General features: G+C 35.0%; 3 protein-coding genes across 3 annotated transcripts; 2 read left to right on the top strand and 1 right to left on the bottom strand.

Annotated features, from left to right (window-relative positions):
* Positions 1-4,422: 4,422 nt before the first annotated feature.
* Positions 4,423-8,019, bottom strand: LOC139872353 (probable arabinosyltransferase ARAD1). The gene is made up of 4 exons (XM_071860205.1): positions 7,432-8,019; positions 6,006-6,302; positions 5,809-5,904; positions 4,423-5,083 (listed from the first exon to the last, which is right to left on the bottom strand). The coding sequence occupies exons 1-4, from the start codon at positions 7,945-7,947 to the stop codon at positions 4,667-4,669; spliced, it is 1,326 nt and encodes a 441-aa protein (XP_071716306.1). The 5' UTR covers positions 7,948-8,019; the 3' UTR covers positions 4,423-4,666.
* A 128-nt stretch (positions 8,020-8,147) lies between these two features.
* Positions 8,148-12,269, top strand: LOC139870583 (uncharacterized). The gene is made up of 6 exons (XM_071858365.1): positions 8,148-8,171; positions 8,842-9,036; positions 9,122-9,258; positions 10,641-10,722; positions 10,805-11,509; positions 11,733-12,269. The coding sequence occupies exons 1-6, from the start codon at positions 8,148-8,150 to the stop codon at positions 11,895-11,897; spliced, it is 1,308 nt and encodes a 435-aa protein (XP_071714466.1). The 3' UTR covers positions 11,898-12,269.
* On the top strand, positions 12,264-27,977 carry LOC139870582 (uncharacterized). The gene is made up of 9 exons (XM_071858364.1): positions 12,264-12,347; positions 12,420-12,558; positions 12,684-12,836; positions 12,922-13,077; positions 14,551-14,661; positions 14,777-14,992; positions 15,154-15,321; positions 15,432-15,797; positions 27,954-27,977. The coding sequence occupies exons 3-9, from the start codon at positions 12,732-12,734 to the stop codon at positions 27,975-27,977; spliced, it is 1,146 nt and encodes a 381-aa protein (XP_071714465.1). The 5' UTR covers positions 12,264-12,347; positions 12,420-12,558; positions 12,684-12,731.
* The last annotated feature ends 21 nt before the right edge of the window (positions 27,978-27,998 follow it).

The following is a 27,998-nucleotide window of genomic DNA, read 5'->3' as shown; positions in this document are numbered from 1 at the left end:
GGTGAGTTGTCATTTGGTCAATAACTATTGTCATTTGTTCAAGTAGAATTGAATCAAACAAACTAACTAACTGTACACTTGCATATAAACAATAGAATATCTATGAATCAAGACAATAAATGTGTAATTTGGTTAAACCTGCTGAATGTACATTTGCATATGTAAATACAAAAATTGAAAATGAAAGCCAAGTGGAAATTGATCAAACACAATTGCATAAATATAAAAGTACTGTTTCATTCATCATCAAACTTCGGTACATAAAGCTTACAAAAACTACTTAATTGAAAATCAAAACAGAGTACATCAATACCCAGCTACTTAATACTTGAACACAGCTGCAAAAAGTACCCAACTAAAAATCAACAAAAACTTCATCTTTGCTTCTTTACTTTCTCCATCTTTGACTTTAGCTTCAAGAAACATCTGAATTGTAGGGTTATAAACAAACAATGTATGTTATTAACTGAAAGTTCGTTAAAGTTAAACAATGAATTGTAGGGTTATAAACAAATCAAATCAGATTTCGATTTTTGAATTGCTTCAAATCAAATTCGATTTTCGAATTGCTTCAATTAAAATTCGTCTGCAATTGAAATTAGGGTTCATATTTGGGAGCGTTTTTGTCAGGAACGACTAGAGTATTGGGTATGAGTTGTAAGGTTATAAACAAAACACACCAAAACACAAAGGACAAATATACCCTCACGTGCTTAACACGTGAGAAAACTTAACGGCTAAAAACTAACAAAAGTTAGCCTGAAGGTCATCCATGCTAAAGTTAGAAAGTTGAAGGTTAATGACGCTAAAAAAATAGATAAAGGTTATCCATGCTATTTGATACAAACATAATGGACCAACCGCGCAATTTTGTCTAAATATTACTCGTAGATGATAAACGAATCATTAAAATACATACTCACGGGATTCCAATTATAGTTGACATGTACTTTTGCAATAATATTGTATGTAATTATGACCGACTTTCAATAATGATTGATTGTCTTCGATTACGACAAAAAAAGACCTGCATTTAGGAAAATGAAATGATGGATCGTACTAATGGGAGTGATCCCTACACCACCAATTTTTAACCGTACACTGCTAAACACACATTTTAATGTTATACTGTACAACACTGTAAAATATGTTTGGTACTGTTTGACTAAAAATTGATGGTGTACGAATTACCACCCTAATCAATAACATAGACAAATACCCCTTATGTCTTCTTTATGAGTTTAATAAAATAATAAATTTAACAAGGGCTTATTCAGAGATTCAAAGAGTTGGGTTAGCGATCCTTCTTCAGGAAAGGAAAGAAAAATAGAGTCAGGGTCATAATACTGAGCCGGTTTAGTTTTGCTAAAAAACGGTAACTCATATAGATAATGAACTCTTTTTTCAAAAGAAAACGAATTCTACCAAGAAAAACACTGAAGAGAACGAGGAGACTCACATCTAGAGAGTTACAAACGAAAAAAATAACTATAACCGAGGCTCCTCACCTCAACCATCAAATGCATAACTCGCAACGCAAGCTAAAGTAAACTACCTATTAAAATACTAAGCGATTACGACAAAACAAACTATAAAAACCAAAGAAAAGTAGATACAACCTTGAAACACCGTATCACCTCAATCAACCCCTGAAACCCGCCTTCTTCAACTTGCCATTAACCGTCTCTCGTAAAATCGTTTTCTTATAGCGATTCCTGATCATATATGACAAAACATTAGAACCCGCCTCAAGCCAAGATAGCCGTTTTAGGTGGAAGCTTTCCGCAATCCACTAGATCTTGAAAATACCCTCTTGCCTTGTGTGATGATCCTTCCAAATCCCTTTGGACGAATACATCATTCATCGATTTCACAGTGAGGTACTGACCTCTACATGATACGTTTTGTAAACATTGCATTCTTTTGAAAAGGCACACCATAATTGAATATAAAATTCCAAGGTTTTTGACGTTTGATGATTTCTACATATAGACAATCACCGTAATTAATAGTTTACAATACTACATCCGTTGATAATGCAGTCAAAAATAAGATACATGGCGATGATTTTGTGAATGCAACGTTTTCTCGAATAAAGCATGTATGACTCCATGCACATAGCTTGTATCACATATAAGCAAACAGCGGAAGACTTCTAGGAACCTGAGAATAAACATGCTTAAAAGTGTCAACACAAAGGTTGGTGAGTTCATAGTTTTAATGTTGCGCATAATTTTTATATAAAGGTGGATCACAAGATTTCAGTTGTTTCATCCGAAACGTTTATAAAAAGATTCTACGAAATTGAGCACCCTAGTAACTAAACTTTAACGTTATAATAAGTACCCTTGTTTATCAAAAGAATAATTTTGTACACCACTTAGACCATTTTTAATCATGCGGGGCGTGTTGGCGTGTCGCTGGGTGGGGGTGGGGTGCTTGATGAGCATGCTGCCAGACTGCTGTGTAACGGGTGGCGTGCTGAGTGTGGGTAGGGGTGGGGTATTTTTTTTTATTTCTTTTTCATTTTTCATGTATTTATTTTATTTTGTTTAATTAGTTATATTATTATTTTGAAATTATAATAACAAATTAATTTAATAAAACACACTAAAATTAATATTAAAAATACGATTACAATACGATAATTAAAAAAACATTACAATAAGTAAACATTACCTAAATGGTACGACGGTAGTCTGGTGAAAGATTCCAATTATGCTCGGTTAAGTCCGCACGAAGTGCATTATGCACATCTTTGTCGCGTATTTCCTTTTCTCGTGCAGCTCGAGTAGTAATTCGATTCCTAACAAAAACGGGTCGATTTTCTGGGTCTCTTAAATACTCTTCGTCGAGTGACGTTATAGCAAAACCATTATCTTCTTGGATCATATTGTGCAATAGAATACAACAATATAATATGCGGTGCATTTTTTAGCTCTCCAAGCTCGTCCAGGCACTGAATCTACCTTGAAGGACACCAAATGTTCGCTCGACATCTTTTCGTGCACTTTCTTGAAAACGTGTAAACTTTGCACATGGCTCGTCGGTTGGGATGAATATGCTTTGATAAGTGTAGCCCAATCCGGATAAATACCGTCCGCGAGATAATAACCATGTGTGTAGTCATGACCATTTACTGTAAATGGTGAAGGTGGAGCGGAACCGTTCTTAATAGAATCAAACAATGGGGAACGATTTAACACATTGATGTCATTGTTGGAATCTGCAACACCAAAATATGCGTGCCATATCCACATATCATACGAAGCTACAGATTCGAGAATAAGAGATGGGTTTTTTTATGTCCACTTGTGTATTGACCTTGCCATGCAACGGGACAATTCTTCCATTCCTAATGCATGCAATCGATGCTCCCAAGCATCCCCCTAAAACCATGCCTTGTTTCGTGCGTTTCGTATATTCGTTGAATATCACGTTCAGTTGGTTTACGTAGATATTCGTCTTTGTATAAATCAGTAACACACAAACAAAAGTTGTCTAAATAGTTTAATGAGGTTTGCTCACTCATATGCAAATATTCGTCCCACATATCACCTGCAGTACCGTAGGCCAACTGTCGTAATGCAAATGTGCACTTTTGATATATATTAAAACTTTAACGACCAATAGCGTCGTATGTGTGCCTAAAATATGCAAAGTGTGTGGGTAAAGGATTAATAGTGCAGTCGCGTATACCTGCTATGATATGCTCGAATAATTGCGGTTGCATCCGATAACGTCTTTTAAATTTGTAATCGGGAAACGTAGGTTGTTCAGCAAAATAGTCTCTGTGTAGACGTTCAGTCGCACCTTCGCGATCCCTAGGAATATAGATTCGGGCTCGTGGAGGTCCCTGACTTGAGCCCTCACCAGCTTCTCGGTCTAGCTCTTCGACGCACGAACGCATAACACTTAATAACATTTCATCGTCCGAAGAATCATCGTCGACGAGCTTTAAATAGGCATCCATTTTGAGTAATGATGTGTTTGAGTTGTGTTTGATTTTGTTGTGTTTGAAAGTGAATGTGTAGAAATTGAAATTTTATAGAATAAGAGAGAAATGAAAGTTATGTTTGAAATTGTGTTTGATTTTTATTGTATTTATAGATAAAAATTAATTAATTCATTAATTTAATTCATATGTATCCGTTGGAACAGCCACGTCGACCATTCAGCTCAACACGCACACTTTATTTCATGTGTTGGCTTCCAGCACGCCTCACCTTTCCGCTACCAACATGCCCGTGTTGAGTGGCGTGTTGGTTCCAAAATCCCTGCAACACGCTACTGTTGGAGACGGTCTTATATTTGCATCTATCATCACATGTTGAAAACAGAGACGACGACTAACAACATATATATTATGTTAAAAACCAAAAACAAGGACTAACAACACGTAACCAGATTAAATCACGTTTGAAATTAAACTCATAAATGAAATGATAATTGCTTCTCAATCAAGTTGTGTTTTAAAGATCGAGTTTAATTAATTAAGAACCTATAAAAAGAAACTATATATTCCCATCAAGGGATGCAACCGAACTATGATTCAATGAATGATATAATGATAATGAAATGAATTATACAAAATCCTTTATAAAAAAAATATTGAAGAGGACACTGATCAGGCCGCATTGTAACTAATGAACTATATATTTATAGTTCATCGCCACCAGTCGGGCACTTTTAATCTGCGAGCTCTATGTACAGCGAGTCTTTCAGCAGGAACCTTATTTCGAACTTGTCTCCATATCATATTAACAGCATCATCTTTTTTTGGAGGGTATTGATATTCATAATGATGTGTGATTTGTTTGAGTAGTTTCCACATTTCAAGCCATTTCTCTTTTGGGATTTTTCTAAGTTGTTGGACCATATAACCTGGAATTAATGCCTCTTTAATTGAGAAGAAAACTGAAAACTTCTTGTAGTCTAATTCATCCTCGAATGGAAGCTCAATTCGATCACTCACGATAACAGGGACGCAATGGCTCACGATAGCATCAAACAGGCGGTTTGAGGAAGGAGTGTCGCCAGCTGGATTTAGACAGAACTTGGATGAGCGCATCCCCTTGGAAGACTAGTGCAACAAAAAACAGAAAGAGATTAGAGGTAGCAAGTTTTGCTTATTTATTTAAAAATGGGCCGATTCTGCTCGTGTTTTTGATGATTATGAGGGTAAAATGGGAAAAAATATACAAATAAATAAATCTAATAGAAACTAGTCAACCAAACCGATACAGATTGAAACGGCAGGTTTTGACTTGTTACCTAACCCATACTGATATACGCAGCCTAGCAGGATTACTCCCCGACTGTTTTTAACCCTTCCCTGACCACCATAAAATATTCGTCCTAGGCAGGATTCGAACATGAGACCTCTTGCAAGGAACTCAGGCCCCAACCCAACCACTGGGCTATCTTGTAGCAAATTTGACAAACGGTTAAGGTAGTCCATGGGGTTTAAAATAAGCTAGTAAAATTTTACGGCTTTTGAAGTCGAAACCAATTTACCTCACATTTTTTGGCAAAACATGGGGAATGTCATGTCCTAAAAAAAGCAACTATGACAGAAGGGTAGGTACAAGTTTCTTAATTCCAATCAATGATAGCCAACCCATCCTCCTTGTTATCTGAGCTTAATGTTAGATCACTTGCTCATAGTGCAAATAATTGATGCGCAGTTAATATTTCAAACATATGTTGCTAATTTATTAAGAAGGGCAAATTTCTTTTCATTAGTTTGGCATGCAGTTCTTTATCACCCTTAAATGCTTAATGCATTAAATTTAAAAAATAACTTACAGCTTTTATGCTTTCTCCAGTTGCATAGCTCGCTTCATAGTGAACATCATTGTATCCTTTCAAAATTTTCTCCAACTTAGCCCGTACCACACCTTCCTACACATTATTCGGTCTATTATTTACTCAGCTATTTTTTTTTTCTTTTTTTTATTGGAGGGGGGATATATAACTTATGTTTAAGTTTCTTGATCACTTACAGATTTTCTAACTGTCCTTCCTTTAAAGAAAAGAAGGGTAGTTCGTGAATTGTAAGGATCTGGAGAATTATCATCCAAGAAAGACTCCATTACATGCATATAAGGGGCAACAACGTCTTTTCGCAAATTTGACATTAGTTTAGAGTAACGCCCGAAATCTGCAACAATGAGAATCGATGCATTCACTTCGTCTCTAAGAAATCTGAAAGCGTTTGGATGGTGCATTGGAATTACATGGTCTCTTCCATCAGTCTTTTGCCAGTAAATTGATTTCCTTAAGAACTTAAGTATGTCAACCTGTAATCATATAAGTATTAATATTAATTTTAACAGCACGATGATTAATAATAGATATTCATGATGCATAAGAGCTTAGTTTATTTCCTATTTAGCTAACAAACTTTATAATATTCTCCTCAAACTTCAAAAAATAGACTTGAAAGTAATCTAACACCTTTTGGTAGCCAATTTCTCACCACCATGTAACAAAGTCAACGGAGTCAAAGTTATCATGAGTTCATCATTTGACCTTGTAATGTGTAAGCATTACCTAAAATTTTAAAAACTTGAGTCATTTTAATAACATCTCTAGAGGTTAAATGCTTTTTGTCTGGGAAAAAAGATGTGTATCTGAAATAGAAATTGTACCATAGTTGATTGCTTTTATATGTATTGTGTAAAGCATACCTTAATTGCTAATTACTCTATACATTGCATAAAGATTGTCCATGTTTGTGCTTAGTTATTATTATGATATAGAACAACTTCAATTTTCCAATATTGATATGATTCAGCTGTATATTATGTAAGATACACATTTTATACATTCCATAATCTCCTGTCCAAGCCTTATACAAGAAAAATAAACCAGAACTAATATCATGCCATGGAGAAAACTATCCAAATACGCGACACTTATCGTACACTATCTAAAACTTTAGTAAGCTATGAACTGCCAAATACGTGCACTCTCAAATAACTATTGTAACTTATTTAGAAAAGGTACCTTCCACATACCGAATTACAGAATAAAATTATTGCAGTAAATATCTGCAACTTCTTGGCCTCTAGAAATCATTAAAAACATTGATCTTAAAAGCAATCATATTAAAGCTGCATTATCCTAAAAATGAACTAATCAGCACTCGCAAGAACCCAAAGTATACAATTACTATGTCCAAGACTGTCAATTGGAGATCAGCAATAATGTTGTACGCCTCAACCGTTTTTTAAAACCATGATCAATTCGATTACTTTTTAATGGCAAAATGTCAATCACCAAATATCCAAATAGTCCTTATTAACTACTCTATATAACTTACTAAAAATAGCAAAATACATATACTCCACACAAATAGGATCATGATCATGAACATCATATAACATACATCTACATAACAAAATATACATATTTAGCATATATTACCTGTAGCTGTCTATCAAGTTCTGTATCTGGATCCGTCATGTTCCTTCCATGCGTATTAAAACTCAACGAAGAAAAAAAGGGTACAAAAAACACATCCGCCAAATCCGGATCCAAAACCCTAACCGCTTCACCATCCGTACAATTCTCACACAATAACGACGCCATCAACCAATACTCCACACTATGCTGTTGCTTCAATCCCGAATTATCCGGCCACGCCGGAAAATTCTTCGCCGTCAACGGAATACCGTCATCTATTCCGGCGAACTTCTTACTCAACATAGCTACATTGAACCTTTTCGGTAAATCATACATGAAAACCCTAAGCGGTGATCCGGTACGGCAAGGTGCATAATTAGCATTCCGATCGTTAGTTGATGATGATAGGAATGAGAACTGAGATCTGAAATCAACGGTTGAGATTGATCGTGCTCCGAAACTTCCGGTGGTGAATAAATATACAGTGAATGTGATAATTATGAAAATAATTAGTGATATAATTGATTTACTAATCATTGTTGGTGCTGGTGAGTGAATTGGAGATGAAATTGAAAAGTTTTGTTTGTATGTGACGATTGTATATATTGTATATATGCATTATATTATAGTATTAAATAAATTGGTGGCTATTATTATTGTCAATCAATAATCAATAATAGTTTGAAAAAGTGCAAGGGTTTGAGTGTGTGATTGAAGGAAATGGAAATGAAGGATTCATGGAGAAGGAATGTGGTGAAAAGGTGCAGACAGAAGACTATGAGAGTTGTGTTGACGAAATATCTATCTATCTTTATTTATATAAAGAATGTAAATATTCAAATCAAACTAACTTTTAAGTTGAGATTTAAGGGACCAATTAGAGTGTAACACATAACGCGACAAACACATTTGATTAAAAAAAGATTTTCAAAAAAAAAATCGAATTTTTTTTTATCTTTTCGAATTTTTTTTTTAAATCACATGTGATTGAATTTGACATGTAGTAAATTACATGTGATTCTACATGCAAATCACATATGATTCTACATGCCAATCACATGTGATTGTAAAATCAATCACATGTCAAATTTAATAACATGTGATTCAAAAAAAATTTATTTAGCAAAATGATGAATTTCAGTAAATTTGTGTTAAAACCTTTAAACACCAAGTTTTTATCAAAATTTGATCAAATCACCGAATTAAAGTCTGAAATTTTGAAGATATGATCACGAAACGATAACAAACTTAATCAAATCACCGAATTAAAATCTTTTTCCTGTTGAAATTTTTTTCTGAAAAAAAAATTGTATTTTTTTTTCAATCACATGTGATTGGATTTGACATACAGAATCACATGTGATTGTGTTTTACAATCACATGTGATTGGATTTGACATGCTAAATTTGAAAAAGAGAAATTTACTGACAGAGACGGTGTCAGAGACACTTTTCCAAACTAGACGTACGGACCGCGGATCGGCTTAATACCTCCGGCGGTACCTGCGGTATCAACCCTACGCGCGACACGTGTCTTCTTCTACCGCTGGTCCCACTTTTTGAATTTGAACACCGCAGGGTGTCTGCGGTACCGCAGGGTGCATATAATCGACCGGCGGTACTTGCGGTAAGAGGTTTGAATTCTCGATTTTCGCGCTAGATCTAAAAGTACCCTTTTACAGCCATTTATGCTTACACCATTTTTTTTACAGCCATTTTTTTACAGAAGTTTCTTCAGTGGTGGTCCAAGTTACAAGCTTGTCTGCGGTGGTGGTCCAATTTCATCTCCCGCCGGTGGTGGTCCAAGTTACAAGCGAGTCTGCGGTGGTGGTTCAATTCCATCTTACAAGTGAGTCTTTTTTTATTTAATTTCTGGTCCAATATCGCACATAATGTTCTTTCTTGGTTTTATGGCTGTTTTTAAACTTTTTGACAACCCCTAACTGATATGCTGGTAACTGTTTGCTCAAATGCCCCAAAGAAAGTTTACTCTAGTATGCTGAAGAAACTTTTGTTGTACAGTTATTACATTTGGAAATTTATATAAATTGAATAAACATTACATATACTTGTTAGTCTTCAATTGTATATAAATTGAATGTGTACTTGCAGACTTTTGAAAGTCATCATACTTATGTGTGGCTAACCATCCATGTTTGCTACTGTGATAACGAAAACCTAGAGGAGATTTTGTTTATGTAATGTTGTTATTGGTATGTATGTATAAGGGTTAATTGCAAAACCAAGAACTCTATCTATCTCAGTGTCTCTTTTGTTATGTAGAGACAACAAAACACCCTATTAATAAAGGTTTAATAATTGAAAATCCAGGAGATAAATGAGATTTACAATCATAATTAAGCTAATAGTACCTTTTTAGATCATACCACACAGGTGATATATGAGTAACCTTAGAGTTGAAGTCCTTAGCCAGTTCATATCCCTTTGAATTCCTGCACCATAAAACAAATTCATCCTATGTACCACTTCAAATGACTGGGAACTACATACAAACTATAGAGCAACCCTGAGGATGATGATCCATCTTCAATGATCGAAGTCAGAAAAAGGTTTATTTAATATTAATGATAACCTTATTCAACTTTTGTCATTGTCCCTGAAGTTATACTCTACTAAATTAACCCAAACTAGACGGAGTAGTTCAAGTCTCAAGTTGAATAGAGTATAAAATTTTAGCAATCCTAACCCTGTACATACAATCTATTCTATTGGTAGTCATTAAAGATGTTACATTGTATGCTAAACCTTACAATTATCTCTCAGTTTAAATATCAACGGATTTGAAGGTGAATAAGTAAAGTCAGGTGTTGAAATCTAACATTATCTATCATGTCCAAGATTAATACATGAAAAATAAATAAATCAGTATGTTTGAAAAAGGTGATTCAGAGGATGAGAAAAAAGTGGAACCAGTTTGTTAATATACACCTACCATGGTGTAACATAAGCTAGCACAGGGTAGGGAAATTGCCGAATCGATGCATTCTCTGAAACTTTATCATTTTCCTGAGTATACAAAATTAGCATTACAAACACAAATAATTAAACCTTTTTACCTCCAATTTCTTCACAAATCACAACGCAACACAAAGTAAAGCAGAGCGGCAATCATATAACAAATGACTTCGCAAATAGTTTTATTGATTATTTTAATTTGGCTATGTTTATGTTATTACTACTTTAACAATAGTTATTTTTGTTTCATTGTAGTCTTTTGGAAATGGCTAACAAAAAGGGAAAAAACAAAGCAGCAGCATCAGCAGCATCTGACCTAAACTTCGATCGAAGTGTGGTATAAGAAATTTTTACATGTATGTTTAGTTAAAAAATTTTTTGACGTTAATTGTTTTGAAAGAATCTTTTTTTGAATGTAGAGATACTATGCTAATGTCACAGTGAGGAATAAGATGGGACTTATTTCTGTGATTAACAAGAGGTTAAACGGGACGCCCGCGTTAGATTTATTGAGGCGCACTTGTTTCGGTAGTTGGTTGAGTCTACGACTTGATACGAACGAAGGTGCTTTGATTCATTTAATACTTCAAATGCAAGTACCTTTAAAGGCTGACCATGATCCTTTAGTTGATTCATTGATTTATGATGTTGGGGGATTTCGGGTGAAGTTTGGAGCGAAGGAGTTTTGCCTTATAACGGGATTCCGTTTTGGTGAAGAAAAATGGAGACCCTTAAAGACTAAGGTATTACCATTTCGTCAGAGAGTTTTTTCACATGTTAAAATTGGTAACATCAACCTTGAAGAGTTGTCGCTATTGTTTTATGGGGATGATTTTTTTAAAAAACTAACCCCCGAAGATGCAGTTCGTGTTTGTTTGTTGATGATGTTACATTATATTTTTTTGGGGGTGGGGAGTGATAAGGGTTATGTTGTGGATGCTGAATGGTTGGAGTTAGTTGAATCTTTGCAAGAATGGAACTCTTATCCTTGGGGTACACATTTTTGGATACATACGCATGGGAAATTAAAGGACGTCGTACCAAAAAGTCGAGAAAAACATCTCGCAACACCGAAATGTAAAAAAATAAGTTATAGTCTTGCGGGATTTATTTGGGCATTTCAGGTTAGTAAATTAATCTGCTATAGTCTCACGCCAATATTCGGACAAAGAAGCTGCAATCAATCAGTTATATGTATTTAAATAAATATATTTATATGTATATCTATAAGAAAAAAACATATATTTTAAATATATATTAAATAAATATTAAATTTAGTTATATGTATTTAAATAAATATATTTATATTTATGTTGTATTTTTATATTTAATTTTTGATTTGTGCAGATTTGGATATTTGAGGCATTTCCGTTGTCCCAAAAATATTTTGTAAAAGATAAGAGTATTTTACCACGTGGTGTGCAATGGATATCAAACTTGTCATTTGGTCCTAACCAACATAAAAAGTTCCTAGGACCGTTTTTAGATGTAAGTCTTTTTAGAGTGTTTTAGTCCTTGTTAATATTATATTTGATGGAAATAATTGTATTGACTAACAACTTTTTTTAGGACTGAATTCCGCGTGCAACACTAAAACCAACTACAGCAGAGGCAAACACTGATTGGTGGTTGTGTAGTATGGAATCTTTTGGGGTTGTTGATCATCGTCCCACCCGTCGCCGGTTTAATAACCCTCCTCTTTCGCATGTGTTTGATCCGTCTATGCATAACAAACCCCCACCGTCTGTTGATGTTCCCACGAAATTTACCCCGTTGATGTACCAAGAATTTTACACTCAGTTGTTTATAGGTCGTACTTTTAGTTTAGAGCAAGATTTATATAAGACAAAGATGGAAGTAGCTTCTTTGAAAAATCAAGTGGGACAACATAATGTGGGACAACATTCTGATAATTTCCCCATGGATTTTGATTTGAATAATGTCGAGTTTACCGATGACGAGGTGCGTTGCTTCAACAATTTCACTACTTATAACGTTATACAATATTTAGATTAATTTGTTTAATCTATATAGATAATCGTAGCAGCTAATGAACAAGAATTCCATTTAGCAAATCAAAATGTTCATACTTCAGTTGTTGGTGAACAAATGTATGGACATTTTGACTTGTCTGAAGTGCGATCACCAATGGATGAGCTTGTAGATTTAAACGGTGTTGATTCTCTGTCCGCTTTTCTACAATCTATAATTGTATGTCTATTTGAATTTACATTTGGTTATTTAAATTTGGTAGTTTACTATAACATAACAATTTATATTAAATCTCGGCTATCGCAGAATTCTCCTAACAATACTCCATTTGTTTGCTCAAACTCCACTAATACAATGGAGAAATCTCGGCTATCGCAGAATTCTCCTAACAATACTCCATTTGTTTGCTCAACCCCCACTAATACGATGGAGGACGTTTCATATGATGCAAATGATGTGGTTAGTACATATTCTATTAAGATATGATAATAAGATATATGATAATACTTTATTACTAATACACCAATAATGGTTAAAAATGCAGGGTTTACCAAGTAAGAGGGCGAGGAAGCCTGGACCATACCTTATGTCACCTTATGGTCCATTGCCAACATCTACTCCTGTTGCTAAAGTTGACAAGAAGAATAAACGAAATTTGGTAATTCCATTTGAAAAGTTCAGCTTGACCAGTATTAACGAGGTATAAAAGTAAAAAACTTCAGTTCAACAGATTCTGCATTTTTACTCTCTTTCTATAGCAGTCACTGTTACATGTCAGGGATGCATATCTGAATAACAATGACCTATTGTTTGATTTTCTAAAATAGCTTGTTTGAATACATTTTATACATCTCCACAGTTCATTTACTACGTATTAACCTAAAGTATATTATCAACAGCCTATTATTTTATGGTATCATGCATATGATGTCAAAGCAAATCACGACACCATATTAAAACCAACATATTGTTCCTATTTACTGATACGGTATAACGCAAAAGAAAGCAACAGGCGTGTTATATGTAACAGACAGTGTAATTTATAAAATTTTTTATTTTTTTTCCTAATGAAAGGGGCATGTGTGTAAACCTTAAGCTGTGTAATCAAACCCTTATGTTTTGCAGCCTAAATGTAACAGACTGCTTAATTATTATTATTTTTTATTTTTATTATTTTTAATGAAAGGGGCATGTGTGTAAACCTTAAACTGTGTAATCAAACCCTTATGTTTTGCAGCCTAAATGTAACAGACTGTTTAATTTTTTATTTTTTTATTTTTTTTTAATGGAAGGGGCATGTGTGTAAACCTTAAACTGTGTATTCAAACCCTTATGTTTTGCAGCTTAAATGTAACAGACTTTTTTAATTATTATTTTTTAATTATTTATTTATTTTAATGAAAGGGGCATCTGTGTAAACCTTAAACTGTGTATGAATCAAAAAGCTAATTTTTGAAATAAACAATAATGATTCATGTTATTTTGAGCATCGTGTTATGCATACAGTGATACAGTATTACTGCCTCTAGTGTTGATTTTGTGCATCGTGTTATGCATACAGTGATATACTATTTTGTGCATCATGTTATGCATACAGTGATATAGTATTACTGCCTCTAGTGTTGATTTTTTTAGATTTAGATATTGAAGGTGTTAACATGGGCGGGGCGGGACATTGCAGATAAAAGGTCGGATTAATAGCTACTGCATCCATATTGATCACGAAAACAGTAGTACTACAAAACTTGAAATTTATTTGAATCAAAATGGTTTAGGAGCTAGTGTATTTTATGCATTAAAATATAGGTTTGGCGGCTTTAAAGTTTAAACCTGTATGACCCATATTTATTTCAGTCATTGGTCATTAAAACTATCTTAATGGACCCATTTGTATCTACATGGGTTGAAGTTGCCCCCTCTTTCGTCGTTTCATTTAATGATTAGCCATTTATTTAGAGACTAGAGGATTGATAAAAAGTTTGCTCGCTGGTGCCATGTCATGATCTTTCTGACCCATTTTTATGTGGACTTTCCCTTTTCATGTTTGATGGACTCACGATCTCAGATTAATATGAAGGCAGCAGCAAATAAACACCTGGGATATTGAATTCTCTACTGGAGAATGGGTATTTTTAAACTATAATGATTCACCTTATTGTGAATATGTATACAGGGTGAGCAACAATCGACGATTGTTATTGAGGATGATCAAGAGCCGTATTTGAAGAAGGGGAAGGAAGAGGAGGTCCTTCCAAGACCTCATAATCTTCGACCTTGGAATGAGGTATTACAGATTACTATTGTTTCACATTGGAATGAGAAACAAATACGTTGACTACTACTTTCGCATATTATTGTATTTCATTATTATATACATTGTTCATTGTTTTTTCCTATAGGATTTTGTGAGAGTATATGGAACATACCCACATCCTGTGGTGGATTATGATTTTACTAAATGGCTACACTCAAAATCATCAGATTTGGCTACGGTGTCTATTCGAACAAAGCTTAATGTAAAAAAGCCTTTTTGGTACAGCTTAATTTGTATAGAATGCCCCGAGGAGTTTAGAAAACCGGACGATAAAGTCAAAGAAGGATGGTTGGAAGATACAGTAAGTTTATTAATCGATAGCAATTTCTTATTTAGTTTTTGTGTTCCTACGGTTCTTTTAGCCTTTCAAAATTCATTATTTTCTATATGCTTATCAATTGGTTAATCTGTTTTTATTTCCGCATATCCTTGATAACCTTTTTTTTTTCTTCCTAATTACAGCATATACGCTTATGGGTCGACTACCTAAACTCCATAAGGCCGTTAGACTCTGATTGGTGTGCCGTAGATCCTATGTTTTGCACCTTTGTGATGAATGACGACCTTCAAATCCCTACGTGTTATTCAAAAGGACATGTGTATCCTGGGAACTGGAAAGACGTTAGGCGCGTAAGTGCATTAGGCTTTTTTAATATCCAAGCTTCTACTAAAAATATAAGCATACAAATATGTTGTCTTGTAACTCAAGCATAATTTCTTAAACGCTTAATTGTTTATAGGTCTTTATACCCGCTTGTTCCGGATCACATTGGGTTCTATTGGAGTTTGATATCGAGCTGGGGATATTGAAATATTATGACAGCTTGATTTTATTCGATAATCCGACAAGAGGACGATTGGGGGATTTTTGGAAGGATTTGGAGGATAAATTAATTTTAAAGTTGCCTCACTTTTTAGAGATTAGTGGTGTATTTGATAGACCGGGATTGAACAAAAAGTCATACACCATATCCGTTAGAAACAATTCGCTATGCGAAACACCTCAACAAAACAGCGAATTTGGTGATTGTGGTGTATTTGTGTGTATGTTTATGTATCGGTTGGCATTTAAAAGGTCCGTTCAGACCTCTTTTGATACTGTACAGGTTGCATTGTGGTATTGTGAGTCTTTACTTAGCCTCTGTGACGACCCCGTCAAAACACTTAACGGATCCGTCAGTTGGTCCCATAGCTTGATCGGACTTAAATGAATTAAATAAACAAAGTTGCATTCTTTTATTTCAAAATGTTGCCCAAAAAGGAAACAAACCCAATTAAGTAGTTTAAAATCAACCAACCATAGTAATGAACCAAAAGTTGACACAAAACATTGCCAACAAACCCACAATTTAAATTATCCAAAATAGAATGCAAACTTAAGTTTCATAAATAGTTTCATAAAATCTGCCCAAATGCATGCAGACTCTTCTAACGACAGCGGAAGCATCAAATAACTCAAGTACCTGTGAAAACATGCAAGTAAACTGTCAACACAAAGTTTGAGTGAATTATAGGTTTAAATAAATAAGTAAACTTTAGACCACAAGATTTAAAAATGTTAGAAAACATTAAACATTATTCCATTATCAATGAGCCACCTGGTAACCACTTAACCCTTTATTTACCCTTGCCAAACACAATAAAAAAAATATACACTTGGACAGTGTATCTACAACAAATTACGAAGTACTAAACATTCCGATTATAAATTGCTAGCGCGACTAGCTCGAAATGGGGTTGTCAAACCCGATAGATCTATCCGTAGGATTCGCGTTCACCGGTAGAAACCAATGATTACAGTTACCAGACTAGGGAATATTTTTGTCCAACTCACAATGAATAATTAAATTTAACTGTTACTTGTGTCTAACCGTAAATAAGATATGCATGTAATCACATCCCAAAAAGTATACTTTGAAAAGTATGTAAAAACGGGACTATAACTCACCTTAAATAGCAACTGAAGAAATCTCACAAACAAGCGAACAGCAAGTAAAGTAAAGTGATCAAGAAAGATCACAACGCCGACCTATAAATAAAGCAGGTCGAAATAAATAACTAACTTAGGTCAAGTCTTAGTATGATAGCTATTTTACATGTTGCAAGTAGACATAGAACATTACTCAGCAAGCATCGGTTTGATTGGAACAGCATAAGGACACACGCTTTCTATTTTTAGAAAGTTTCTATTTTTGGAAAGTTTCTATTTTTAGAAAGTTTTGAAGTTAGGAAAGTTTCCTTATTTAGAAAGTCAACAGAAGTCAACTGAAAGTCAAAGTCAACCGAAAGTCAACTCAAAAGTCAACCTTGGTCAAACATAGTCAACATTAATTTTAAAAGTGTAAGTTATAATAATAACATAGGTTATAATGTTATTTAAAGTCAAAAGTGTATAATAATGTCTTAACATAAGTTTAATTAAATAAAATGAATTATTAAAGTTAATATAAGTTGAAATGTTATAATTAGTACGACATAAGTATTTAAATAAATTAATTAAATACTAATCATAATATAAGTATTATTAATAATAATAATTTTTAAATTATATCGTAAGTATTTTTAATTAATAATGAATTATTAATCATATCATAAGTTTCTAATTAAAATTATTAAATCATAAGTATTTAATAATTAAATCATAATTAAATAATAATTAAGTCTTATAATAATTAAATAATTATTTAATCTTTATTATAAGTCTTTTAATAATTTCTCAAAAACAATTTAATACTTATCATAAGTATTTTCCTTTAATAATAAAAGTATTATTAATCATAAGTTTAATTAAAATGTTAATTAAATCATAATTAATAATTAAATGATATAATAAATATTTATATCATAAGTTTTAAATAATAATAATTACTTCTTTTATCATAAGTAATTAATTAATAATGAAATCCATTAATTTTAACATAAGTTTAATCATTAACCATAAGTTTTAAGTTTAAAAGTTCATCGGGTCGTATCTTGAGCCCCGGGTGTCGGTTTCGGGCAAGCCACATATGCAACTTCACCTACTCAAACCACCCGACACAATTATAAACTCAAGAACACTCCAAGAACAGTCCCTAGGTCGTGGATATCAGCCATGACAACATTTGGGAAATCAATTTACTCAAAACAGTAATTCGGGCACAACGGGTGAACCGTGGCTCGGATTTAGGTGACCCGAACATGAAAATTCATCTCACCATCAGTCCTAACCAAATGACACACCCTAAAGACACCAAGGATGGTCACAAAGTCGGACCCAACCTTGTTCATGCCAAGAACACCTTTCAATCTTTAACAAAAATCAAATTAAGCATATCTAGGGCTCCGGGAATCGAAACGACATGAATCCGGAGTCTAAAATTAATGTCTTGATGAGAGGAACTCATTTATGTACTTTATTTTAACATTCATATCAGTTACAAAGTCAGAAAATACGAATTATTCTGCTGTCCAAAATTTACAAACCGAAATCATAAGCAAACGAGTAATTCTACGCATCCAAACAACATTACAACAACTAATATACATCATACTAATAATATAACATACAAAATCAGTAATATATATGAAAAATCAAAAAGCTAGGGTTAGGGTTTATACCCAAATCGAGAATCGAAGTATATGATCGCGTAGAGAACGAAGAGAGGAACACGATTGTATAAACGATTTGATGATCCAAGTAATATTTTGATTGATGGTGATGATGTTTATGGTGGTGGTGGTCGTCGCCCAAAAGAGAGAAAGGGAGGAAGAAAGCAAAAAATTAGGTTTTAGGTTTAGATAAGATTTTGTAAAAATAAAATAAATCAAAATATGGGAAAACAAGGGAGTGTATCCCCCCTCCCTTGTGGCTTCGGCCGAAAATGGGTAGGGTGGGCCCCATGGTGGGCCAAATTTGCTAAGTGCTTAAAGTCTGATGGCCCGAAAGCCCGAACGAATCCCGAAACGCGAAAACACGCTTACGCGATTAAAAATCCGGAAAGATAACAAACGCGCGACGAAAAATAAATATAAATACACCTAATAATAATATGATCATAAAATATCATATTTAAAATATTTAGGATTTAAAAATCCCAAAAGCTCGACCGTTGGTTTAAAAACCGAAAAGATTCGCCGGATGGAAATCCGCGAGACGTAGAAACGTACAAAATAAAATATGAATACATATATTCACATAACACATAATAATTATTATATATATATTATTACAAAAATAATAATATAGGTCATAGAAATGACGTGGCACACTAACAGTTAACGGTCGTTAAATAATTAACGGAAAAAGATAACGGAAAAAGTAGGGTCGTGACAGTACCTTCCCGTTACGGAAATTTCGTCCCGAAATTTAAGCAGGCGCAGGGGTTGACTCGGCATCTGAGAACAAATGCGGGTACTTCTGCTTCATTTGGTCTTCACGCTCCCAAGTGAACTCGGGACCGCGTCTAGCGTTCCATCGGACCCGAACAATAGGAATTCTGCTCTGTCTAAGAGTCTTAACCTCTCGGTCCATGATCTCCACTGGCTCCTCAATAAAATGCAATTGCTTGTCAACTTGAAGTTCCTCCAAAGGAATAGTCTGATCAAATTCAGCCAAACACTTCTTTAAGTTCGAAATATGGAAAACATCGTGAACAGCACTGAGTTCTTGTGGCAACTTCAAACGATAAGCCACCGGTCCAACTCTTTCAATGATCTCAAACGGTCCCACGAAACGAGGACTCAACTTCCCTCTTTTACCAAAACGAATAACACCCTTCCAAGGCGAAACTTTTAACATAACACGATCACCAGCTTGAAATTCAGCATCTTTCCTTCCTTTGTCGGCATAACTCTTTTGCCGACTTCTAGCAGTTCTCAACCTTTCTTTAATTTGCACAATCTTCTCAGTAGTCTCGTGAATAATCTCTGGACCTGTAAGTTGAGCATCCCCAACCTCATTCCAACAAATAGGAGACCTACATTTCCTACCGTACAAAGATTCAAACGGTGCGGCTTTAATACTTGCGTGATAACTGTTGTTATAAGAAAACTCAGCTAACGGCAAATACTTATCCCACCCATTCCCAAAATCAATCACACAAGCTCGCAACATATCTTCTAATGTCTGAATGGTCCTCTCACTTTGACCATCCGTTTGAGGATGATAAGCGGTGCTCATATCCAATCTAGTGCCCAAGGCTTCTTGCAACGATTGCCAAAATCTCGATACAAATCGACTATCTCTGTCGGAAATAATAGAAACGGGAACACCATGCCTCGAAACAATCTCTTTCAAATACAAACGGGTGAGTTTCTCCATGGAATTGGTTTCCCTAATCGGCAAAAAGTGAGCCGACTTAGTGAGTCGATCTACAATCACCCAAATCGCATCATAACCACCCGAAACTCTTGGTAACTTAGTGATAAAATCCATAGTGATACCTTCCCACTTCCACTCGGGAATTTCTGGTTGTACCAACAATCCGGACGGTTTTTAATGTTCAGCTTTGACCTTAGAACAGGTCAAACACTTAGACACATACTTAGCTATGTCACCCTTCAAATTATGCCACCAATACAGCTTCTTAAGATCCTGATACATCTTCCCTGAACCAGGATGAATAGAGTATCTAGACTTATGAGCCTCATCTAAAATCAACTGTCGAAGACCTCCAAACTTCGGAACCCAAAGACGTCCCGCAAAGTATCTAGTTCCATCAGCTCGAACTTCAAACTTCTTAGCTACTTTGGCTACATTCTCTTTCACGAAATTCTCCTCCTTTAAGGCTTCTTGTTGTGCCTCAAGAATCTGCCTAACGAGGTTTGATCTAACTGTCATATTCAAAGCTCTAACCCTTCGTGGTTCAGCCCTTTCTTTACGACTCAAAGCATCAGCCACAACATTGGCTTTACCCGGATGATACAAAAGGTCACAATCATAATCATTCAACGTCTCAATCCATCTTCGTTGTCTCATGTTCAAATGTTTTTGATCGAGAATATGTTGAAGACTCTTATGATCGGTGTACACAGTACTCTTAACACCTAAAAGATAGTGTCTCCAAATCTTTAGTGCAAAAATAACAGCTCCCAACTCTAAATCATGAGTTGTATAGTTCTGTTCGTGAACCTTCAACTGACGTGACGCATACGCAATAACCTTCTTTCGTTGCATCAAAACGCAACCATAGCCTTGTCGTGATGCATCGCAATAAACAACAAAATCATCATTACCCTCCGGTAGAGACAATATCGGAGCGGTAGTCAGTTTCTTCTTCAAAATCTGAAAAGCATTCTCCTGTTCATCCTTCCACTCATACTTTTTCCCCTTATGCGTTAAAGCAGTCAGAGGTTTCGCTATACGAGAGAAATCCTGGATGAACCTTCGATAGTAACCTGCCAATCCTAAGAACTGACGAATTTGAGTAGGAGTTTTCGGAGTTTCCCACTTTTCAATCGCCTCAATTTTAGCAGGATCAACTTGTATTCCTTGTTTGCTAACAATGTGACCAAGGAACTGAACTTCTTTTAACCAAAATGCACACTTAGAAAACTTAGCGTACAACTCTTCTTTCTTTAACAAATCAAGCACTAACCTCAAATGTTCTTCGTGCTCTTCATCACTCTTAGAATAGATAAGAATGTCATCGATGAAAACTATAACGAACTTGTCCAGATAGTGTCTACACACACGGTTCATGAGGTCCATGAACACAGCAGGTGCATTTGTCAATCCGAACGGCATAACAAGAAATTCAAAGTGACCGTAACGGGTGCGAAAAGCAGTTTTTGAAACATCAGATTCTTTAACACGCAACTGATGATAGCCAGAACGAAGATCAATTTTTGAATAAACAGAAGAACCCTGAAGCTGATCGAACAGATCATCAATTCTTGGAAGAGGATAACGATTTTTAACAGTGAGCTTATTCAGTTCACGATAATCAATGCATAAACGAAAAGAACCATCCTTCTTCTTAACAAACAGAACCGGAGCTCCCCAAGGGGACGAACTCGGACGAATAAAACCTTTGTCTAACAACTCACGGAGTTGACTCGACAATTCTTGAAGTTCAGAAGGCGCAAGACGATAAGGAGCACGTGCTACAGGAGCAGCGCCGGGAACAAGATCAATCGGAAATTCTACCGCGCGTTGCGGCGGAAGGCCAGGTAAGTCATCGGGAAATACCTCGGGAAAATCCCTAACAATATGAACGTCATCAACGTTCTTTACTTCCTTACTAGGATCAACAACATGAGCAAGGATAGCATGACAGCCTTTGCGGAGGTGTTTACGAACTTTCATACAGCTAATAAGGTTTAACTGTGTGCATTTCTTATCTCCAAAGACCATCAGTGGCTCTCCAATCACATCAGTAATACGAATAGCCTTATCATAACACACGATCTCAGCATGGTTCGCAGACAGCCAATCCATACCAATAACAACATCAAAACTACCAAGTTCAATTGGTATCAAATCTATGTCAAAATCCCTACCACCCAAATTAATGTTACATTTACGGTGTACAGTCTTAGCAGTAAGTTCTTTACCATTAGCTACTTCAACAACATAAGTATTGTCTAAGAGAGTTAACGGCGTTTTGATTCTCGGACTTAATTTACTCGACACGAAACTTAAATCAGCCCCTGAATCAAATAACACATAAACTGATAAATCGTTGACTGAGAACGTACCAGTAACAAGCTTAGGATCTTCCTCCGCATCCTTAGCATTAATGTTGAACGCTCGGCCGCGTGCAGTCTCTGCAGTCTTCTTGTTGGGACAAGCATCTCGGAAATGCCCCGGCTTCCCACACTCATAACAAACCCTTGGATTACCTCCATTATTCGATTTCCCATTACCGTTACCGTTACCACCTCTATTACCAACATTATTATTATTACCACCAGTCGCGGGAGTAGCAGACCCCGGCAAAAGCACTGTACAATCTTTAGCAATGTGCCCTTGCTTAGAGCACCTCTTACAAGTAACTGTGCAGTAACCATCATGAGCTTTATAGCAACGAGGACACACACGCTGATTTCTGTTATTAGCACCTGAGGTATCCTGTTTCTTCTGCTGACCCTGGTTTTGATTGCGGTTGTTATCCCACTTTCGTTTCCCATTATCAGCCTTCTTGACAACCTCCTCACTACTTTCAACAACTGTAGTCTTGCTTCTTCTCAACACCTTGTCATTAAGTTTGTGGGCCATAGACATAGCTGCCTCAATAGTCTGGGGTTCACTGGACTCAACCCCGTGTTCAATCTTCTCGGACAAACCATCAATGTAAGCCTCAATTTTGCGGTCCTCATCCGCATAAACCCTAGGACACAGCAAAGTTAACTCGAAAAACCTTCGTTCATAGGCATCTAACTCGGTGCCATGCATTTTCAAATTCTTGAGCTCAACCTCTAGCTTCTTAAGCTCACCCCGAGGTCTATAGCGGGTGATCAATCTTTCCTTAAAATCATTCCAGGCCAAACCATAAGCTACATCGCTTCCCAAACTACTAACCAGATTGTTCCACCATGTCAAGGCACTATCCTTGAGAGTGCAACTAGCGAAACTAACTTTGTCCTCTTCACGGACCCGACTGACCCTGAAAATAGATTCGATTTTCTCGAACCAACGAGTAAGCCCTATTGGTCCTTCCGTACCACTGAATTCTTGAGGTCGACCAGCCATAAAAGTTTTGTGGGAGCATCCCACGTTGTTGTTCACATTGGCGTTAACATTAGCATTTGCTGCCATAGCAGCAGCGATTCCTTCATTGATCAGGCGTTGCATACGCGCTTCAGTGGACTCTCTTGGAGGCATGATCTTCAAAATAGAATAACACATCCGTTAGTACCAAGAATAATACTAGTGTCATAAAGGAATAGATCAAAACACGAAAAGACTAACCATTAAGATATTAGTCAACTAACACTATGAGTAATAACATGACAGTTATGATTGTTATAGAAATAACCATCACATGCATACATATTTTATGATAACATCATACAACATACATAGCACCTAACATACATGAACATATATTACGCATAATATAACATGCCAAGAGCCACAACATCAGAAATAAAACATGATAATGATAATAGATGTCATAAAAATAACCATCCATACATAATGAAAAATATCCCATAACAAAATCTTAATAAAATTCTCGGCAAAACGCCGTACATAACCCAAAATATATGTATAAAAAGGACATTAAGTCTGATGAAATAGATAATCAATATGAATAATCACATCACATTCGCTTAGAGCGGGTGTGATAAGCTGGTCCAGCATGAGTCTCAGCAGGATCCTCATACTTACGCAACTTCCCTTTCACAACATCCAACTCTTCCTTCAACACACGAACAGTGCTCTCGAGAGCCTCGAACTTAGCATTAACTTCTCGATCACGCTTACGGTTCGCATCCTCAACCCTATGCTTGAAAGTGATAAAGTTACCCATGTCGGCACGGATCTCGTCCATAACTTCATTATGTGGTAAAGTGCGCAAACAATCACTAAGGGCGTTAATACGTGTCACCTCATTATAAGCCCGGTTCATATGAGTAATGGTAGAAAAATAGTAATGAACAGGATCATCGATCTCTGGTTGATTAGCACGACGTCTAGCAGGAGACGGTGGAGCAGGAGCAGCAACAGAGTTATCGCTCGAAGTCGACATCTGCAAACAGCAAAACCGCAAACCACATACTAAAAAGATATGAAAGCTAATAATATAACTTATACGAAATGAAATGCATAATAATGCTATAGCAAAAAGGTAGGGCTGTAGACTAGACTCTAATGCACCCTAATAACCACGGGTTGACCACATTAAGACCGCCTAGTTCCCTACAACCAGAGCTCTGATACCACATGTGACGACCCCGTCAAAACACTTAACGGATCCGTCAGTTGGTCCCATAGCTTGATCGGACTTAAATGAATTAAATAAACAAAGTTGCATTCTTTTATTTCAAAATGTTGCCCAAAAAGGAAACAAACCCAATTAAGTAGTTTAAAATCAACCAACCATAGTAATGAACCAAAAGTTGACACAAAACATTGCCAACAAACCCACAATTTAAATTATCCAAAATAGAATGCAAACTTAAGTTTCATAAATAGTTTCATAAAATCTGCCCAAATGCATGCAGACTCTTCTAACGACAGCGGAAGCATCAAATAACTCAAGTACCTGTGAAAACATGCAAGTAAACTGTCAACACAAAGGTTGAGTGAATTATAGGTTTAAATAAATAAGTAAACTTTAGACCACAAGATTTAAAAATGTTAGAAAACATTAAACATTATTCCATTATCAATGAGCCACCTGGTAACCACTTAACCCTTTATTTACCCTTGCCAAACACAATAAAAAAAATATACACTTGGACAGTGTATCTACAACAAATTACGAAGTACTAAACATTCCGATTATAAATTGCTAGTGCGACTAGCTCGAAATGGGGTTGTCAAACCCGATAGATCTATCCGTAAGATTCGCGTTCACCGGTAGAAACCAATGATTACAGTTACCAGACTAGGGAATATTTTTGTCCAACTCACAATGAATAATTAAATTTAACTGTTACTTGTGTCTAACCGTAAATAAGATATGCATGTAATCACATCCCAAAAAGTATACTTTGAAAAGTATGTAAAAACGGGACTATAACTCACCTTAAATAGCAACTGAAGAAATCTCACAAACAAGCGAACAGCAAGTAAAGTAAAGTGATCAAGAAAGATCACAACGCCGACCTATAAATAAAGCAGGTCGAAATAAATAACTAACTTAGGTCAAGTCTTAGTATGATAGCTATTGTACATGTTGCAAGTAGACATAGAACATTACTCAGCAAGCATCGGTTTGATTGGAACAGCATAAGGACACACGCTTTCTATTTTTAGAAAGTTTCTATTTTTGGAAAGTTTCTATTTTTGGAAAGTTTCTATTTTTAGAAAGTTTTGAAGTTAGGAAAGTTTCCTTATTTAGAAAGTCAACAGAAGTCAACTGAAAGTCAAAGTCAACCGAAAGTCAACTCAAAAGTCAACCTTGGTCAAACATAGTCAACATTAATTTTAAAAGTGTAAGTTATAATAATAACATAGGTTATAATGTTATTTAAAGTCAAAAGTGTATAATAATGTCTTAACATAAGTTTAATTAAATAAAATGAATTATTAAAGTTAATATAAGTTGAAATGTTATAATTAGTACGACATAAGTATTTAAATAAATTAATTAAATACTAATCATAATATAAGTATTATTAATAATAATAATTTTTAAATTATATCGTAAGTATTTTTAATTAATAATGAATTATTAATCATATCATAAGTTTCTAATTAAAATTATTAAATCATAAGTATTTAATAATTAAATCATAATTAAATAATAATTAAGTCTTATAATAATTAAATAATTATTTAATCTTTATTATAAGTTTTTTAATAATTTCTCAAAAACAATTTAATACTTATCATAAGTATTTTCCTTTAATAATAAAAGTATTATTAATCATAAGTTTAATTAAAATGTTAATTAAATCATAATTAATAATTAAATGATATAATAAATATTTATATCATAAGTTTTAAATAATAATAATTACTTCTTTTATCATAAGTAATTAATTAATAATGAAATCCATTAATTTTAACATAAGTTTAATCATTAACCATAAGTTTTAAGTTTAAAAGTTCATCGGGTCGTATCTTGAGCCCCGGGTGTCGGTTTCGGGCAAGCCACATATGCAACTTCACCTACTCAAACCACCCGACACAATTATGAACTCAAGAACACTCCAAGAACAGTCCCTAGGTCGTGGATATCAGCCATGACAACATTTGGGAAATCAATTTACTCAAAACAGTAATTCGGGCACAACGGGTGAACCGTGGCTCGGATTTAGGTGACCCGAACATGAAAATTTGTCTCACCATCAGTCCTAACCAAATGACACACCCTAAAGACACCAAGGATGGTCACAAAGTCGGACCCAACCTTGTTCATGCCAAGAACACCTTTCAATCTTTAACAAAAACCAAATTAAGCATATCTAGGGCTCCGGGAATCGAAACGACATGAATCCGGAGTCTAAAATTAATGTCTTGATGAGAGGAACTCATTTATGTACTTTATTTTAACATTCATATCAGTTACAAAGTCAGAAAATACGAATTATGCTGCTGTCCAAAATTTACAAACCGAAATCATAAGCAAACGAGTAATTCTACGCATCCAAACAACATTACAACAACTAATATACATCATACTAATAATATAACATAAAAAATCAGTAATATATATGAAAAATCAAAAAGCTAGGGTTAGGGTTTATACCCAAATCGAGAATCAAAGTATATGATCGCGTAGAGAACGAAGAGAGGAACACGATTGTATAAACGATTTGATGATCCTAGTAATATTTTGATTGATGGTGATGATGTTTATGGTGGTGGTGGTCATCGCCCAAAATAGAGAAAGGGAGGAAGAAAGCAAAAAATTAGGTTTTAGGTTTAGATAAGATTTTGTAAAAATAAAATAAATCAAAATATGGGAAAACAAGGGAGTGTATCCCCCCTCCCTTGTGGCTTCGGCCGAAAATGGGTAGGGTGGGCCCCATGGTGGGCCAAATTTGCTAAGTGCTTAAAGTCTGATGGCCCGAAAGCCCGAACGAATCCCGAAACGCGAAAACACGCTTACGCGATTAAAAATCCGGAAAGATAACAAACGCGCGACGAAAAATAAATATAAATACACCTAATAATAATATGATCATAAAATATCATATTTAAAATATTTAGGATTTAAAAATCCCGAAAGCTCGACCGTTGGTTTAAAAACCGAAAAGATTCGCCGGATGGAAATCCGCGAGACGTAGAAACGTACAAAATAAAATATGAATACATATATTCACATAACACATAATAATTATTATATATATATTATTACAAAAATAATAATATAGGTCATAGAAATGACGTGGCACACTAACAGTTAACGGTCGTTAAATAATTAACGGAAAAAGTAGGGTCGTGACAGGCTCTTTTATGATTTTGTGGATCGTTAAGTAACTTATGTATCTTAAGTCTATTGTAGGTTGAATACACTATTAAATTGTGGTTTTGCTACTTGATGTGTTTTTTTCTTGGTAATATAATGACGTTTAGATGGTAATCTTTCTAGTTTTTTTTTTAAGCTTTTTTTTCCTTTCTTTTTTTTTCTTTTTTATGCATGTTGCATAATTTTATTGAGTAGTTGCTACAGTTTGACTTTTCGTAATGTCTAGGGAAGGTAGTGAAC

This window comes from Rutidosis leptorrhynchoides, chromosome 10, assembly GCF_046630445.1.
Source record: "Rutidosis leptorrhynchoides isolate AG116_Rl617_1_P2 chromosome 10, CSIRO_AGI_Rlap_v1, whole genome shotgun sequence".
Classification (NCBI taxonomy): domain Eukaryota; kingdom Viridiplantae; phylum Streptophyta; class Magnoliopsida; order Asterales; family Asteraceae; genus Rutidosis; species Rutidosis leptorrhynchoides.
This window is presented reverse-complemented; position numbering and strand designations above follow the sequence as displayed.